Consider the following 17,096-nt stretch of genomic DNA (forward strand, 5'->3'; position numbering starts at 1 on the left):
TTAAAAACTCCAGCAGCACTGCTGCATTTGATCCAATCCAAGGATCCAAGTTGGGAACGTTCCCGCTTAAACAAACCTACTAAACCTGATAACCTGTTTACTGATGTGTTGGATAAGTTGTGTTGTACCTGCTCTGATTTCCTTCTTTTTAGAATTGGGAATGATGTATACTGACCAAAAAAATAGGATTTGTAGACAGATCATAATGGAAATACGAAAAACATGCAACCATCCCATGGTTTCTGGCTTTTAAAGCTGCTGGCTATCGTTTTTAAGCACATATCCAAAGTGCAAATGTTTGCTGACCACTGAAGCTCACTGGGGAAAATAAGTCTCCAGTAAGTAGATTTATGCGTCTGTCTGCAAAAGCTCAGAGCCCAGAGCAAACGGAAGAAAAGACATGAATCTTCTCAGGTCGGTTTCATGTAAAACTGCTCTTCTTTGCTTTGATGCATCTTGGAAGGACATTGTTTAAGTCTTTGTTCTGTTCCTGTTGCGTTCCATACTGTGGATGTAACAGGCAGCTGTGTGTAGCCTCATAAATCTGCCGCCATTCTCTCATTACCATGTGGAAACCTGCTCTAAAACAACGTCCTGCGGCGCTTAATCATGCACACGAGATGTGAGACTACTGTTTAGAGTGTGGAAAAGAAGCTCTACATAACTGCTCTAGGTTCTTCAGCTGGACTCGAGCTACATGACTCCCCCCCTAATGTTGCTCAAGCTTACAAAATGTGTCTGTTTGGGGAGGGCTGGGAGCTAGCAGTCCTTTCGTAACTCGGGAAAGGAAAGTCAATGGAAACTCTGGAAACTTTGAGAATTCCTCAAGAACTGGACCTGCACTGAACTCTGATACAAACGCCAGAAGTTTGCAGACAGTGTTCCTCTAGTGTTTAACTAAATTTAAGGATATCTATAGGGAAGTTGCTACAGGAAAAGCCTCTTCTTCTTCTTCTTCTTCTTCTTCTACTTATTCTTCTGTTGGAATATTGCTGTGTAGACTTGAATGCATTCAACCACCCAAGAACAATCAATGTTACAAAAGGTACCGATGTTAGACAAATACAGCTCTGGAAAAAAATAGGAGACCACTTAAAAGTAATGAGTTTCTTTGATTTTACCAAATTGAATATAATCAAGATGGATAATTACAAGCCATCTAACCAAGCTGAACTGCTTGAATTTTTGCACCAGGAGTAAAGGCATACATTTATCCAAAGGCAGTGTGTAAGACTGGTGGAGGAGAATAGGATGCCAAGACGCATGAAAGCTGTGATTAAAACCAGGGTTATTCCACCAAATATTGATTTCTAAACTCTTATGATTATGAACTTGTTTTAATTTCTCATTTTTTGCAGATAAATGCTCTAAATAACAATATTTTTATTTGGAAATTGGGAGAAATGTTAGTAGTTCCACCCCACCAAGTCATCAAAAAATGTTTTCAGTTTCGCTCCTTCCGTGGTGTCATGCCACGATAGCCCATGCTAGGCATTGATTTTGGTGACCCTTGGCCTTCTGTAAGACTGTACAATATCATGCAATTCTCTTTGCCATTGGCTAATAGTAGCAGCATAGTAGATCTGGGTGGGAAACCCACAACCATGAAATTAATTGTTCAATAACTCAGTGCTTTAATCAATGAAGACACAGCAGAGGCAGCTTAATAAACCTGGGTAATAACACCCACATCCATGTGATAATAAAACCCTGAGATATATGGACAGATGACTTAATAGTTGCAGTTAAATTGACTCAAATATTGAACCCACTCCCATGTGATCAAAATGTCCAGAACACAGACAAACATTGTGGACCCAGTGGTGACAACATAGTGAACCTAGGTATTGGTGGGTATAGCAGACCTAGGAATCCAACAATGGCAGCTTAGTATAGTAGGGTATTGAACCCATTACCCTGTGATCAATAATCCAGTGTTCTAACCACTAAGTGTCCAATGCTGGCCATTCCAATGGTGACAGTTTAGTGGATCAGGGTATTAAACACACAATTAAGACTAAACAGCGGCAGCTTATTGGACCCAGCAATTAATATCCCAGAGCTCTAATCCCATAGGGTCTACTGAAGACCAAAGGTGGCACCTTAGAGGACCTGTGTTTCAAGCCCAAAACCATAGAGGATTCAACTGTGTTATCAATCCCACAGCACTGTGATCAGTAATTTATTACTTGATCCACTCAGGGTCCAACAATAGTATCTTATTATATCAGAGTTTTGAACCCACACTCTGTGGGTAATAATCAATAATCCATTGCTTTAACCACTGGTGGCACAATGACAGCAGCTTCTTGGCCCTGGTATTGAACCCACAACCCTGTGGCCAATAATCCATAGCTCCTCTCAGGGTCCAACAGTAGCAGCTTATTAGATATGAGTATTAAACCCACAACCTTGTGATCAATAATCCATTGCTTTAACCACTGTGGACCCAAGAATGGCATCTTATTAGACCTGGGTTTTAAACCCACAACCCTGTGATCAATAATCCATTTCTTTAACTAATCAGGGTCCAACAGTAGCATCTTGTTAGACCTGGGTTTCAAACCCACAACCCTGTGATCAATAATCCAGTGCTTTTACCACTGAGTGCCAAATGAGGCAGGTTCTTGGCTCACGTATTGAACCCACAACTCTGTGTTCAATAATCAAGTGCTTTAACCACTGTGGACCCAAGAATGGCATCTTATTAGACCTGGGTTTCAAACCCACAACCCTGTGATCAATAATCCATTGCTTTTACCACTGAAGGTCCAACAGTAGCAGCTTATTAGATCTGAGTATTGAACCCACAACCCTGTGATCAATAATTCTTTGCTCTAACTACTAATGGCTCAACGATGGCATCTTAGCTGACCCAAGAATGGATCAATAATCCAGTGTTCTAAGCACTGCCAATGTTGAAGATTGATTCAGTTGCTGTCATTGCATAAGTGTTGTAACGTTAACGGTTTTCTATTTGCTCTGTCAGATCCTATCTGCCTTCACAAACCGTCAACATATGTCGAGTTGAGTTAATGAAAAACACTTTCCATTAAGAACTTTTCCCATCTGCTTTTCAAATCAGTGATTAGAGTGGGTTTGCGGAGGGGGAATGATGTTCTGCTGAGAGTTCTCTGAGAGTTCTGCTGAGAGTTCTCTCCGAGTTCTCTGTGTATGTATAAGTGTTTTCCCATCCCTTTACGTTTGTTTTCGACATAATCCACCCTGGATGGACTCCAGCGCTAGACATTCTTTCACTCCGCAGCGAAATTAAAACCAATTGTGTGGTCACGTCTCCTTCTTGTAACACCTCAAAAATGAGAATTCTTTCCTACGTTCGTGCAGTCCTTCGCAACAACTCTTAGAGGAACCTGCTTGACCTTGTACGATTTGCTTGCATGAAGGCATTCCTGTGATATTGAAGAACCTTTGCTTAGGGGCTTGGCAAGGTTGCGGATTTTCCAAAGCCAGTGTTTTCATTGTATTACAGTATTTTAATCCGCGGTTCCGTCTGTAAACCACAGTGTTTTTTTTTTTTAATTTATTTTTTGCACTGAAATGATAGTTCATCTTTTTCCTCTCTGTTTCCGTCTTGCAGGATGTTCGCCCGCAGGAGGACGCCGTCCTACTGGGAATACTCTGTGAACTGCACTGGAAACGAGGCCCATTTGTCGAGCTGTAAGCTGGGCCACTCTGTCTCGGCCAAGGGCAACAGCTCCTGCTCTCAGGGCATCCCCGTGGTGGTCAGCTGCATTCCTGGCAGGGCTTTTGCTCCTACACACATGGCCGGCTACAGGAAGGCCTTCAGACAGGAGGTAGGACACCATATGGCCACATGACACAAACTGTGCTCTAAGGGACAATTTCCCAGACAGGGATTAAGCCTAGTTTTGGACTACACAGTTTTTCGTATGAAGATTTTCCACTGAAAGAGAAATATAGTCTATGACTTAGCTTAAACCTTGTCTGGAAAACAACCAAAAAACTATAGAGATTACCCACAAAAAGCCATTCTGGCTAGGGCTGTCTAAGACTAAAGACTTTCTCCAGTAGCCAATGATGCCATCAGCTAAGGCCCAATCCCATTTCACACCTTGGCACTACCAGTTACCCCACCCCTCATTTTCGAGTGTTAGGGGGTGAAATCCTTCCCCTACGAATTGGGACAACCCTTCATGCACCCGATAGATACGTCATTAGAAGTGCTAAAGTTTAGTAAACTAGCTGCTGCTGGTTAACTAGTTTATTTTATTGTATGTCTTCAGAAAGAGGGGAGATGGTTCATAAATTTATTATTATTGTCCATTCCTTAATTCCTCTGTGATGGAGAGCTGAAATTAGCTTTGATTATCTTTTATTTTATTTTATTTTATTTAATTTTATTTTTCTGCTCCACCTTAAATTCTGCTTAAATGCCCTGCCATGCCCTGTTGCACTATTTAAGGTGAAACAGGAAAGTTTGCTCGCTGGCTACTGCATGAGACAAACTACTAGCAACATTTTGTATGCTTGTTTTACAGAATTCTGCCATAAAACATTGAAACTACACATTAAACAGTAGTAATTTATTGCTAATCTTTACTTTTAACAAGGAAAACATCACATTACATTTGTGGGTTTCTTTGGCTCAGGCGATGTCCATATTTTACTTGCTTTTACCGGAGTGTTGGCATAATCAGCTCTGGCCGGTTCCCATATTACACTCAGCAACCGGGGTATGTTCACATCTCTCACATGGCACAGAGCACATGTTCCGTAAACCTACAGTATACGGGCATTTATTTTCAGAAGGCCGTTATATCAATCTTTGAGGACACCGTCCCTAACCCTGCAATTTCAGCGTCTAAATCTGGACTGGAGCTCTATGATTACGTGGACATTAATATGAGAGAGCGATGAAGGAGGTATTTGATGGTCCTCCAGCCTCGCTCTGACATGCATTTTCCCCCAGAGATGATCTCACCAGCCAAACCACATGTTCCAGTCGTCAGAATGGCGGCATGCATGCTCACAGTCACGTTCAGAGTTCAGTAGGGTCGCACTCAGGAACAGAGGCTCTACCTGCTGCTCTTAGTCTTAGTCTGAGCTCAGTGGACTCTCTCTGGATCAGCTAAACCAGAACCAACTGGCACCATTGGCAGGGGGTATGAAGCCCCCCAGCATTGAAACCACTGTGAAGCACTGATAGTGAAAACTTCACACTAGACCTCGAGCAGTTTGGACTGTGTTTCTCTGCACTCTTCCTCCAGACTCTGCTCCCTTGATTTACAAATGAAATGTAAAATTTACTGATGATCAGTGATGGTTTGGATAAAGAGACATGTCATCTGCTGGTGTTGATCCACTGTGTTTTATTATCAAGTCTAAAGTCAGTGCTAATACACTCTGATAGATTTGAATTATTATTAATGCATAAACAATTCGCTGTGGTATAGAAGAACACTATGTTTTTTTTAGCTTTTTATTTGAGAGGCTGAGCTTGAGAAATAGTGGCATTTCAGCATGTATTTACCTAGAAGTTTGCTAGCAATGTTAGCCTAGCATCTGCTAATGTAAACTGTGAAGTATCTACCAATCATATACACCCTATCAAACATCCTGTAGTATACCAAAATATATATTGTCACATCTTCCTGTCTTTCAGCAACCCCTGGTCCGTCTGCGGGGTGGAGCCGTGGTGGGCGAGGGCCGTGTGGAGGTCCTAAAGAACGGAGAGTGGGGAACCATCTGTGATGATCAGTGGAACCTTGTTTCAGCAACCGTGGTCTGCAGGGAGCTCGGCTTAGGGACCGCCAAAGAAGCTCTGTCTGGTGGTCAGCTTGGGCAAGGTAGGCCATCATTATTACATGTGAAAAAATACATAAAAGAGTGTAAACCGAGCCTTATGCATAGACTATATACTATATAACATAGTGTAACATAGCAAAGTGTTGCGCAGCTAAAGCTGTACAGGGCTAGGATGGTAATGTTAGCTGAGCTAACTTAGTCTTAGATTTTGTTTGTTTATCATATGACTATCTATCTTTTTCTGTATTAATTTGACATACATGTGAACTACTGTGTCATTCTGTTTCTCTATATGGCTATAATTTAATGTAGTACTGTTAAAACGCTTGACGATGGTCATATTATAACCAGTAACCAGGGTGTTGGCACAAGCAGTTCGGGACGATTCCCATAATATACTTGGCAACCATGGTGGTGGCACAAGCGGCTTGGGATGGATGTTGTGTTATACTCAGCATCCAGTATGTTGGCACAAATCGCTTGTGGGCGATTTCCTTATTATACAGGGGTGTTAGCACATGCAGCTCTGGCTAACTGTTGTATTATACTAGGCAACCAGGGTGATGACACAAGTGGCTCGGGACGATTCCCATAATATAATATACAACCATGGTGGTGGCACGAGTAGCTTGGGCTGGTTGTTGTATTATACTCCGTAACCAGGGTGTTGGCACAAACTGCTTTGGTTTATTTAGTTGTTTTATTCTCGGCAACCAAGCTGTTTCATAAACAGCTTGGGCCAAATGTCGTATTATACACAGCAACCTGGGTATTGGCACATGCAGCACTGGCTGATTGTTGTATTATAATCAGCAACCAAGGAGTTGAGACCTGCGGCTAAGTCAATGTTCAAATTATACTCAACAACAGGAGTGTTCGCATAATCAGCTTTGGCCATTTCAGATTTTTTACTCAGAAACCCGTGTATTGGCTCATGCGGCTCTGGCTGATTGTTGTATTATAATCGGCAACCAAGGAGTTGAGACATGAGGCTCAGTCAAGTCCATATTATACTCAGCAACCGGGGTGTTGACACATGCGGCTCTGGCTAACTGTTGTATTGTACTCAGCAACCGTGGTGTTGGCACATGCCGCTCTGACTGATTGTTGTATTATACTCGGCAACCAGAGTGTTGGCACAAGTACCTTGAGCTGGTTGTTGCATTATACTCAGCAACCGGGGTGTTGGCACAATTGGCTTGGGCTGATTCCCATATTATACTTTGAAGCCAAAGTGGTTGCATAAAAAGCATGAGCTAATTGTTGCATTAAACTATAGCAGGGATGTCCAAACTACGGCCCGCGGGCCATTTGCGGGCTGTTTCCTGTTTTGGAGCGGCCCGCAAGGTATTTTAGAAAAAGAATGAAAGTTGGCCCGCTGTTAAGCAGGTTTTTATAATGTGAGATTCAAAGTTTGAAAGCTAGGTGTCAGAAACGGACCAAAGAGTCTAAAAGCGGAGAGAGTGCACATTTTTAGCGCAGATAATCGGGCCAAAGAGTCTAAAAGCGGAGAGAGTGCACATTTTTAGCGCAGATAATCGGGCCAAAGAGTCTAAAAGCGGAGAGGGTGCGCATTTCTAGCACAGAAAAACGGGGCAAAAGAGTCTAAAAGCGGAGAGGGGGCGCATTTCTAGCGCAGAAAAACTAAAAAGTCTAAAAGTTGCCGTAATTAAGGAGTTTAATATTAAGAGACATCATGAAATTAAACATCAATTTGAAAAATCTTAGTTTACACAACTCTGTCAAAGATAAAGATAGTAAGTCAAGTAAAATGGTGTGTAAATGAAAGTAATCAGGAAAATGTATTATTTAAAGTGGTATATTTCATTATTTGTTTTATTACAGAGTCTGTGGGCCGTGACTTCAAATATATTTCTCCTTCTGGCCCCCAACAAAAAAAGTTTGGACACCCCTGTACTATAGCAACCAGGGTTTTGACACATGCAGCACTTGGGTCAGAATTAAATGAAATTTCCAGCTTAAGCTGTGCAGGGCTAGGATAGTAATGTTTGCTTAGCTGACTTCGCCTTGGATCTTGTTTGTCTTTCTCTGTATTCACTTCACTGTGAACTACTATGTCTTTTTGTTTCTCCATATGGGTGTTGACACATGGGCTCAGGTGGTGTTTATATTATACTTGGCAACCAGAGTGTTGGCATAATTGACGGTTCGGTCCGGTTCCCATATTATACTCAGCAACTGGGGTATTAGTCTTAGAATTAGTTTGTTAATCATAAGCCTGCTTGTCTTTTCCTGTATTATTTTTTTTTTTTAAAGCACGGCCAATTGATGTATTACACTATAGCAACCAGGGTGTTAGCACATGCAGCATTTGGGCCATAATTTAATAGAATAGGATAATTTAATAGGGCTAGGATAGTATTGAGTTTAGCGTGTTGTATTTGTCCTAATAATGCTATCTGGGTAGTCCATCTTTGTGTATAAGCTGTGTGTGGTTTCAGACTTAACTTTTCCTCTCACTGTAAAAAATGTAAAGAAAACCGAGTTATAGAATGTAAGCATGCATTCAGGAAACGTCGTCATATCCCACAGTGTTTGACTGAAGCTTTGAGCATTCGCCTCACACAGCTCATCTGTTTTTCAAATGTCCAGCAGAGCCCGAGCCTGTAGACTGAAACCGTACACCACACCGTTCCTCCATGCGCTGGAGGCCATTACTACACGCTGTTAACACTGAGCTGGATGGAAAATTAAAGTGTTTCTAGCCTGAAGTCATTTCTCTCCGCTGAGTGATGCAAGGCACAACTACGTATCAAAACAATTTGGAGAATGGATTTTTTCCTCATTTAAACCAATCAGAAGAATGCTGGCCAGTCTGGAAACCCAACGACATTTCATTTATATGTTCTTGTTCTCCCTGGTTGAAAAAAAAAATCCCTGCTGTAAATTTCAGTTTAAGACCTGGTAGGTTTTTGCTGAAAGCTGGTTTCAGATTGTTTGCACAAGCTCTTTTTCATGAATGTTTCATGTTTACCCTGGGAAAAAATCCTGCTGTAAAATTCAGTTTAAGAACCGTTGAGTTTTTACTTGAAATTGGTTTTAGATGTTTTTTGCAGCTTGGTCTGATTGTCATATTATACTCGACAGCCGGGGTGTTGGCACAAGTGTCTCAGGACAATTCCCATACAATACTTGGCAACCAGGGTTTTGGCACAGGTGTCTCAGGACGATTCCCATGTTATACTTGGCAACCAGGGTGTTGGCACGAACAGCTTGGCTGGATTACCATAATGTACTGAATAACCAAGGTGTTGGCACAAACAGCTTGGGCTGATTGTCATATTATACTCAGCAACTGGGGTGTTTGCACAAGTGTCTCAGGGCAATTTGCATATTATGCTTGACAATCGGGGTGTTTGCACAAGACAATTTCCATATTATTCTTAAGCAATAGAACAGGAGAGGGAGTGTGTTATCACAAATAACATCACGAATAACAACGTAATTTTTTTGAGCATTTCTGCACGTTTTACTGCGTGTTATTAGTTTTAGCTAGTCGGCTGGACTGTGGTTAGGTTAGCGTAGCTTGCTTTAGCTCAGCATTAGCTTAGCTTAGCTTAGCCTAGCCTGGCTGGTTAGCGTTCTGGCTGTCAGACGGCATTAGCCGAGCGATTTTCTTTCACTTTTTTTCCCACAAAAGACGAGCCAGCGCTGCGGGGTGCGGGCGAGCGTGCCTCGGCTGAGCGCTAGCCTGTGCTAAGCTAACGCTGCTGCGGGTGTCCTGTGTGTATACGCCGTTACTCTGCAATTTGTCGGCGGAGTGATACAGGTTTAGTTTGAAAAGGTCGTGATGTTATCACATATATCAGCACGGCTAGAACACTTCTCAACCAATCAGATTGTGAGGTCGGAACTAACTGTTGTATAATTGACAATCGGGGTGTTTGCACAAGTGGCTCAGGACAATTCCCATATTATACTTGACAATCAGGGTGTTTATTACTACGGTAAGTAAATGTTAATTTTGACCCTTATTGTAAAGTGTTACTTTTTTTTTTTTTTTTACAAAAAATGTTAATCATTCAAACTCCTGTAATTGTCATATATGTAAATGTTTTGTTGTAGATCTAGATAAGATACTTTTATTGTCATTGCACAGTGTACAACGAAATTTAGCAGCAATCCTTACGGTGCCTGAACAAAATGAAAATAAAATAAAATAATAACAGCTCTATGTACAGATACACAAAATTTACAGTGGATGTATGAAAATATAAACAATATAATAAACACGTTTACCCAATAATAAATAAATACAGAAAGTGCACAGTGCGTTATAAGTCCGGTTATTAAGGTTGTTAGTTTTTATTTTTCAGTTCCTTGGTAGTGGTCTGAGAGTGTGCGTGCGTTTTGCAGTGTTCAGTTCTCGTACAGTACAGGGGTGAAAACTGTTTTTCAGTCTGTTTGTCCTGGAAGTGATGGACCTGAAGCGTTTTCCAGAGGGCAGCTGTTGGAAAAGATGATGTCCAGGGTGGGAGGAGTCTTTCAGGATGTTGGCTGCTCTGCTGAGACAGCGAGAGCTAAACAGGTCCTCTAGACTGGGTAGTGGTCCAACATTCCACCCAGCAGAGCGCGCCACTGAGGAACGCTGTTCCCAACAGTGACTGATCAGCGTGGGGGTGAAGGTCGAGGCAGGGTGACGTCAGTTGCAGTGGAAATGCAACAAATGTTACATTTGGCAAATATGTAAAAACTGTACAGAAAAAGGTTGTATTTGCATGCTTAAGTGAGTATAAATATGTGTTTGCTTAATTAAATATAGAACACATACTGGATATGTCAATTGAATATGGGGTGCCTAAAGTTTTGCACATACCTGGATGAAGTCATAAGTTTTTTTTGTGTGCTCTGCAAAACGAAATCACAAGAATTCATTTTTAATGAGATTTTTTGTACCAAAAAAAAAACCGTAATATTTTATATCTTAATGATTTTATCAGCCAATCAGTTTATTAGTCCAGCGTTAGGAAGAACCTCCCATCTCTCTTTCTCTCTATCATCCTCCCCTCCCCTTACTACTAGAGATTTCCACTGCAACTGACGTCACCCTGCCTCGACCTTCACCCCCACGCTGATCAGTCACTGTTGGGAACAGCGTTCCTCAGTGGCGCGCTCTGCTGGGTGGAATGTTGGACCACCGCTGGATTCCTGAGTGATGGTGCAGTGAAGGCCTCCTGAGCCCTGGATAGAAGGGTTCAGGCGGAGAACGTATTATTTTCCTTCTGCTGGGAGAAGAAACCACAGTAATAATCCAGTCTGAAAGGCCAGCCAGCAGCCTTTTACTGGCTTACTTCAAGCTGAGCTGAAGAATCAGTGAAAACATACAATAGAGCTACAGTGGACCAACACCAGCAGATTACGTGTTTCTCTTTAAACCATCACTGATTGGTGGAAACTTCACACTAGACCTCAAGCAGTTTGGACTGTGTGTCTCTCCACTCTTCCTCCAGACTCTGCTCCCTTAATTTACAAATGAAATGTAAAATGTACTGATGATCAGTGCTGGTTTGGAGAGACATGTCATCTGCTGGTGTTGATCCACTGTGTTTTATTATCAAGTCTAAAGTCAGTGCAGTTTTGTTTTCTCGCAAAATCTTACAGCACTTCATGCTTCCCTCTGCTGCTGACAACTTTTATAGAGATGCAGATTTCATTTTCCAGCAGGACTTGGCACACTGCCCATATTGGGCAAAAGTACCAATTGGTCTTTTATATAATATTCTAATTTTAATCTCTATTTACTCTGTGTGTGTGTGTTTGTGTGCTATTAGGAATGGGTCCGGTCCACATGAATGAGGTGAAGTGCTCCGGGTTTGAGAAGTCCGTGACTGAATGTCAGTTTAACATGGATAAAGATTCTGAGGGATGCAGTCATGAGGAGGATGCGGGAGTCAGGTGTAACGTTCCCGCCATGGGCTTCCAGCAGAGGGTGAGGATATTCACCAGGACATACTGTAGCAGAGCTCTCAATTCCAGCTGAGGTTTTAATGTGATTAAAGTCAACTTTCTGCTAAATGATTGAATGTAAACACTCAGTGTAGTGTTTTTCTATGACATACGGTATATACTAGACACGATTACTATTATCTATTAAATCTATTAGATCTATTCAGTACACATAGGCAATTTTTTAGTATTATATGATGTTGCATCGTTGACTTTTGGAGAAATCTGTGTATGTGTACGTTTGTGTATTTTTTTATCGGAACAACGATATTGCGATATCACAGTTTTATTTTTTTCTATTTTAAACCTAAATTAAGGTGAGTAAAAAACATTGGTGCATAGTCCCTTTTAGTATGTAGAAAAAACATGTAGCAGGTATGTGCAAAAAAAAAGTTTATTTACACTAGTACTTTACACATGATACGGACAAAATGTATATCTCAATATATTACTTATGTCGATATGACATCATTCCAATATTGATATGATGTACATAACTACATGCTGATGAAGGTGGGTGATACGTTAAATTATGTAAAGTTAAATTGTATCACAATATAATAAAATATTTCTTCATGCATGGTACAGTTTTTTTTTATTGCAGGATTTTTTTACACTCCACTTCACAAATCCTTATTGTACTTTTAATAGAAAAGTCTCCAAATAAAATTAATAAATAAAAATCTAATATTTTTCGCTTTCCTAAACGTCATTTTAAAATCAGTATTTTAGTGAATACAAACAATTAATGTCCTCTTACCCTTTCATTTCATTATGGTTGTCCAGTATTCAAGTCTATTTTCAAACATGCAGAATTTAGGGTGGATGTAAAATTAGTATAGAAATTAGTTTAATTTAAGTTTTTAGAGTGTAAATAACTTATTTTACTGCAGAAAAAAGTGTTTTGTATCACCAACACCTGTAGCCCACATAAGGGCCAAGGCCTGTAAAGGGGTTAAGCACTGATGATACAATCGATAAAAAAGTGTATTGTCGATACAATAAGAAAATTACGATGAGAAAATCACGAAAGATACACTAAACTTGTGCTTTAAACACACTGTTTGAATCAGCCAATCATATTCCACCTAAATTGTTTTTACATAGAATATGGTGAGCCTGTAGTATAACTCCAACCAATTTACTCTGGTTCTTCTGCAGCTGCGTCTGACTGGTGGGCGTAACCCGTTCGAGGGCCGGGTGGAGGTGCTGGTGGAGCGTAATGGATCTCTGGTGTGGGGTACGGTGTGCAGTGAAGGGTGGAGCACCATGGAGGCGATGGTGGTGTGCAGACAGCTCGGCCTGGGATTCGCCAGCAACGCTTTCCAGGTAAGTACTTTTCTATCACTGAAGAAATCCCTGTGTGTTTTTAATTGACAATGTTTACAATCAGTACTGGATGCTGGTGATCGTCAGGCCCTCAGGTGACACTGCATTAAAAAAAAAAAACATTTTTTTTTTTGTTTTGCCTCAGTTTTAAACTGCATTGATTGGTTTTAGAGAGGCAAAGAGTCCTACTAATCTGCTAATCTGCAAAGAACTATGTCTAAACACTGAGGAACAATTAAAAAATGTTTTTTTAACATAAAACTGTGAAGATTTTAGATATCCCACCAGCTACAGTCCAAAATAAACTCATACGATTCAGAGGATCTGGAGAAATCTTTGTGTGTAATTGACAATACTGGTGATCCTCTGGCCCTCACTTGGCACTGCATTAAAAACAGGCTGTACTGATTCTGTACTGTAAATCAGTGCATAGGCTTAGAGGCACTTCCAGAAAAAGCTGCACCATGCAGAGAAGAAGCCAAGTTTCAACACCTTCCAGCCCTAATCTGGGCTCATTTTAAATGTAAAATTTTCATTTATCTGTCCTTAGAACAGTTTTGTTTGTATTCATTGAAGCAGCATTGACTGGTGTACCATTTTCTCTTTTTTTTAAATAGTAAAAAATGCATTTTTAATGCCAGACAGTTCATCATTAACTCATTAAAAAAGGATATCAAGGCTGCACGGGACAAATATTGCCAACATTCAGCCTTTAGAAGAGGTAAAACCCCCTCACTGTGGGTACGATATCTCTGTGGTTTTGATTAAGTGTCTTTCATCTTTGCCAAGGCGATGAGAAATTGGGCACCGCCATCAAAGTCCTGCTGCTTCGTGGTCCTTTTGTTCGGGAATGTCGGAGACAGCCAGCACCACGTTGGCTTTGCGTGACAGTGTAAGCTATATGAAACGCAGATGCCTGGAGGTTGAGGATTGATAACTAAGCCTCTGTGGAGAATCGCGGGAATGTTTTTGGGATGCTTCCAGGACTTGTATGGTATGAGAAGAAGGCTGTGAGATGAGCTGATCTGAAAGTGTTATTATTATTATTATTATTAAGATCTTGATTTGTTTTTTTTTTAAATGTGAGACCCTTAGTGGTTTATAATGGAATTTATATTGGAGAATCAAATTTTCAGCACTGTCGTTGGAGCAATTATAGAGAGTTCAGGTTCTTCTCTGAATAACAAGTTAACCCTTGTGTGGTGTTCATATTTTTGTTACTCGTTTACTTTGTTACTTGTATTTAATTCAGCAAAATGAAGCAATTCTACATTAAAATGCTTTACACATGCTCGCTTCACCTAAATTGCAAGCAATATAAACAGCTTACATGGTTAATATTTGCCCTTTACCTTTCTTATGTTACATTTCTTTCAAAAAGTGCTACTCTTTTTTTTATTAGTTTTTTAATAAAATGTAAAAGAAAATTAATTAAACTCAAGATATGAGTAGAAAATTTGTTTAGTTTCAAATTTACAAATGAAGAAATTTTTATTAGCCCTTGGCCAAACATACTGTATGTAATATAAATGTGTGTGTGTGGGGGGGGGTGTACAGTGTGTGTTTATCGAAAATGTGTTTTGATATATGTTTTTCACAAAAAATGAGCCAATGCCAATGAGTTTGAGTTTGAAAATATTTTTTTAGTATCATTTGATGAAAAATGAAAACGGGTCCCACAGACCCGAACACCACACAAGGGTTAATATTGAGAGAAAACTTCAGATTTCTCCCTAGCTAAAAGTAATGGAAGATCAAACTTCTCAAGATTGATGAACAGTGGTTATGATTAAATTGTAATGCTATTCAGAATGACTGATATGTGAGTTCCTGGTCATATTTATTAAGCTACACATACAGAAGAAGTGCGGAACAATTGTGTAAAGTCAAAAGTATCAGCATGGAGAGAGTTGTAGAGGTTCCTAATGGAGTTCTGTGATAATCCCTCAGATCCGTGCAGCTTCAATATTCTCACCCTGTCCGCTACTGTATTTTTTAATAATGGTTTCTGAAGCTGAAAACTCTAACGAACTTATCCTGTGCAACAGAAGAAACTCTTACTCTTCTTTTCCCAGGGCTTTCCTGATGAGTGCCAGTTTCATCATAGAGTTTAGGAGTTTACTTTTTTAATCTACCTAAGCCTATTATCTCCTAAATTGCTGCAATCTTCTAAAGAGTGTCCCATCGTTCCATCTGTTGGATAGTTATACTTTGAAGCCGCTTCCCAGCACTTTTCGCATGTTTCCTTAGAAGGAGAAATATCAGATATCCGTCTGCTAATCTGTGAATTGGACTCGGTGCCTCTAAAACCACATTCCTTAATTACATTTCAGCACTGAAACAAAGAAGAATCTCAGTTGCGTAATGACTTTGTTGAGCCGCAGAGAATCCCCCCCGCCTCACCCAGCTAAAATCTTTCTAAACGCGTTTAGCACCAGAACTAAGATAAAGGTGTCTGGAGGAGATGAGTGATGGATCTAATCAGGGAAGGTTTCCAGAGTTTAGAAGAATTACAATTATTTGACTTTCCTCCAAAGCTCTTTCTGCTCAAGCTCAAGCTTTTCCGACAGTTACATCCGTCTGGGTTCGGTGCTGCCGAGGAAATACGGTGCTGCAGGAATCCAGTCGCATAAACATCTGGATACAACTGGGAATTATTTAATAGGGGAACGCATCCTGGAGCTAACAGATCTTTAATAGAGCGTTTGATAACAGAGGAAAGTGTCTGCCTGGAGGTTTATAAGGGCCTTATTTTTTTTATATTTTTCAACTCTGAATCTAATAACACATAATCTAATATATTTAACTATTCAAAACATGAACTGGTCAAACTCAGGCAGCTTTACTTAATTTTTTTAAAAGTTTTCTAAGCCAAAGATGGTTACAAAACTCATGTGACATTTTAAAAGCATGTTTAAAAGCAAGTCCAATAATCCATTTTTAATTATATTTGGCTGCATGTTTAAATAATTTATATTTATGACAAAAAAAATAACAAAATAACTCCTGTTACTGGAACTCACTCCTGTTAACAGCACTTATTCCAGTTACTTTTTATGTTTTTTCAGTAACAGGACTGAAAGTAACAGGAATAAGTTTTTAGCATAGAATTGAGCAAAAACATGACAAATAGCTAAATGGCGGCTAAGCTAATAGCATGAGGACACTGAGCACACTCTACTGATTTTCCCCATATGACACCATATGATAATAATCGTGATATTATTTTAGGGCCATATCGCCCAGCCCTGTAAAAATTACGAATTACTTTAATTTTACCGAATTGAAAACCTCTTGAATTTTTGCACCAGGAGTAAAGCAGCATAAAGTTATCCAAAAGCAGTGTGTAAGACTGGTGGAGGAGAACATGATGCCAAGATGCATGTTTAAATCTGTGATTAAAAAAACAGATTATTCCACCAAATATAGATTTCTGAACTCTTAAAACTTTATGAATATGAACTTGAGGTCTGAAAGCTCTGTATCTTTTTTGTTATTTCAGCCATTTCTCATTTTCTGCAAATAAATGCTCTTAATGATAATATTTTTATTTGGAATTTGGGAGAAATGTTGTCTGGAGTTTATAAAATAAAACAACAATGTTCATTTTATTCAAACATAAACCCATAAATAGCAAAATCAGAGAAACTGATTCAGAAACTTGAGTTGTATATGGAAAAAAGTATCCATACAGTGTCTCCCTCTGCTGGTTAACTCATATCAGGGTTCTAAACCAGGTTCCTCTTCAGGATTCTCAGTGAGGAAAAGCTGAATCACTGCCAGCTGATTACAGCCTGCAGGAGTCAGAGACAACATTTTTTAAGCTGGTCTAATTTAAGGAATAAGATCCTGCCGTTATGAATACGGTATAAATTATGATTTTAATAGAGGATGGCAATGCTGATCTGCAGGGTGTCAGTATGGGCAAGTGGCTCCCTCTACTGGTTAAACTACACTGCTGTTAAATACATTCTTACTGTAAAAATCTCACAAAGACATATTGTCACGGCTGG

At 39.9% G+C, this 17,096-nt stretch overlaps 1 protein-coding gene across 1 annotated transcript in view; it reads left to right on the top strand.

The window, feature by feature from the left end:
• The window catches only part of loxl2b (lysyl oxidase-like 2b), a 59,022-nt gene that overhangs the window by 31,286 nt on the left and 10,640 nt on the right, over positions 1-17,096 (top strand). The window contains exons 5-8 of the mRNA XM_022666876.2: positions 3,599-3,815; positions 5,645-5,828; positions 11,580-11,737; positions 12,916-13,083. Coding sequence (XP_022522597.1) covers positions 3,599-3,815; positions 5,645-5,828; positions 11,580-11,737; positions 12,916-13,083 — 727 coding nt within the window. The remainder of the gene's footprint in view (positions 1-3,598; positions 3,816-5,644; positions 5,829-11,579; positions 11,738-12,915; positions 13,084-17,096) is intronic.

Source organism: Astyanax mexicanus, chromosome 22, assembly GCF_023375975.1.
Source record: "Astyanax mexicanus isolate ESR-SI-001 chromosome 22, AstMex3_surface, whole genome shotgun sequence".
Taxonomy (NCBI): Eukaryota; Metazoa; Chordata; class Actinopteri; order Characiformes; family Acestrorhamphidae; genus Astyanax; species Astyanax mexicanus.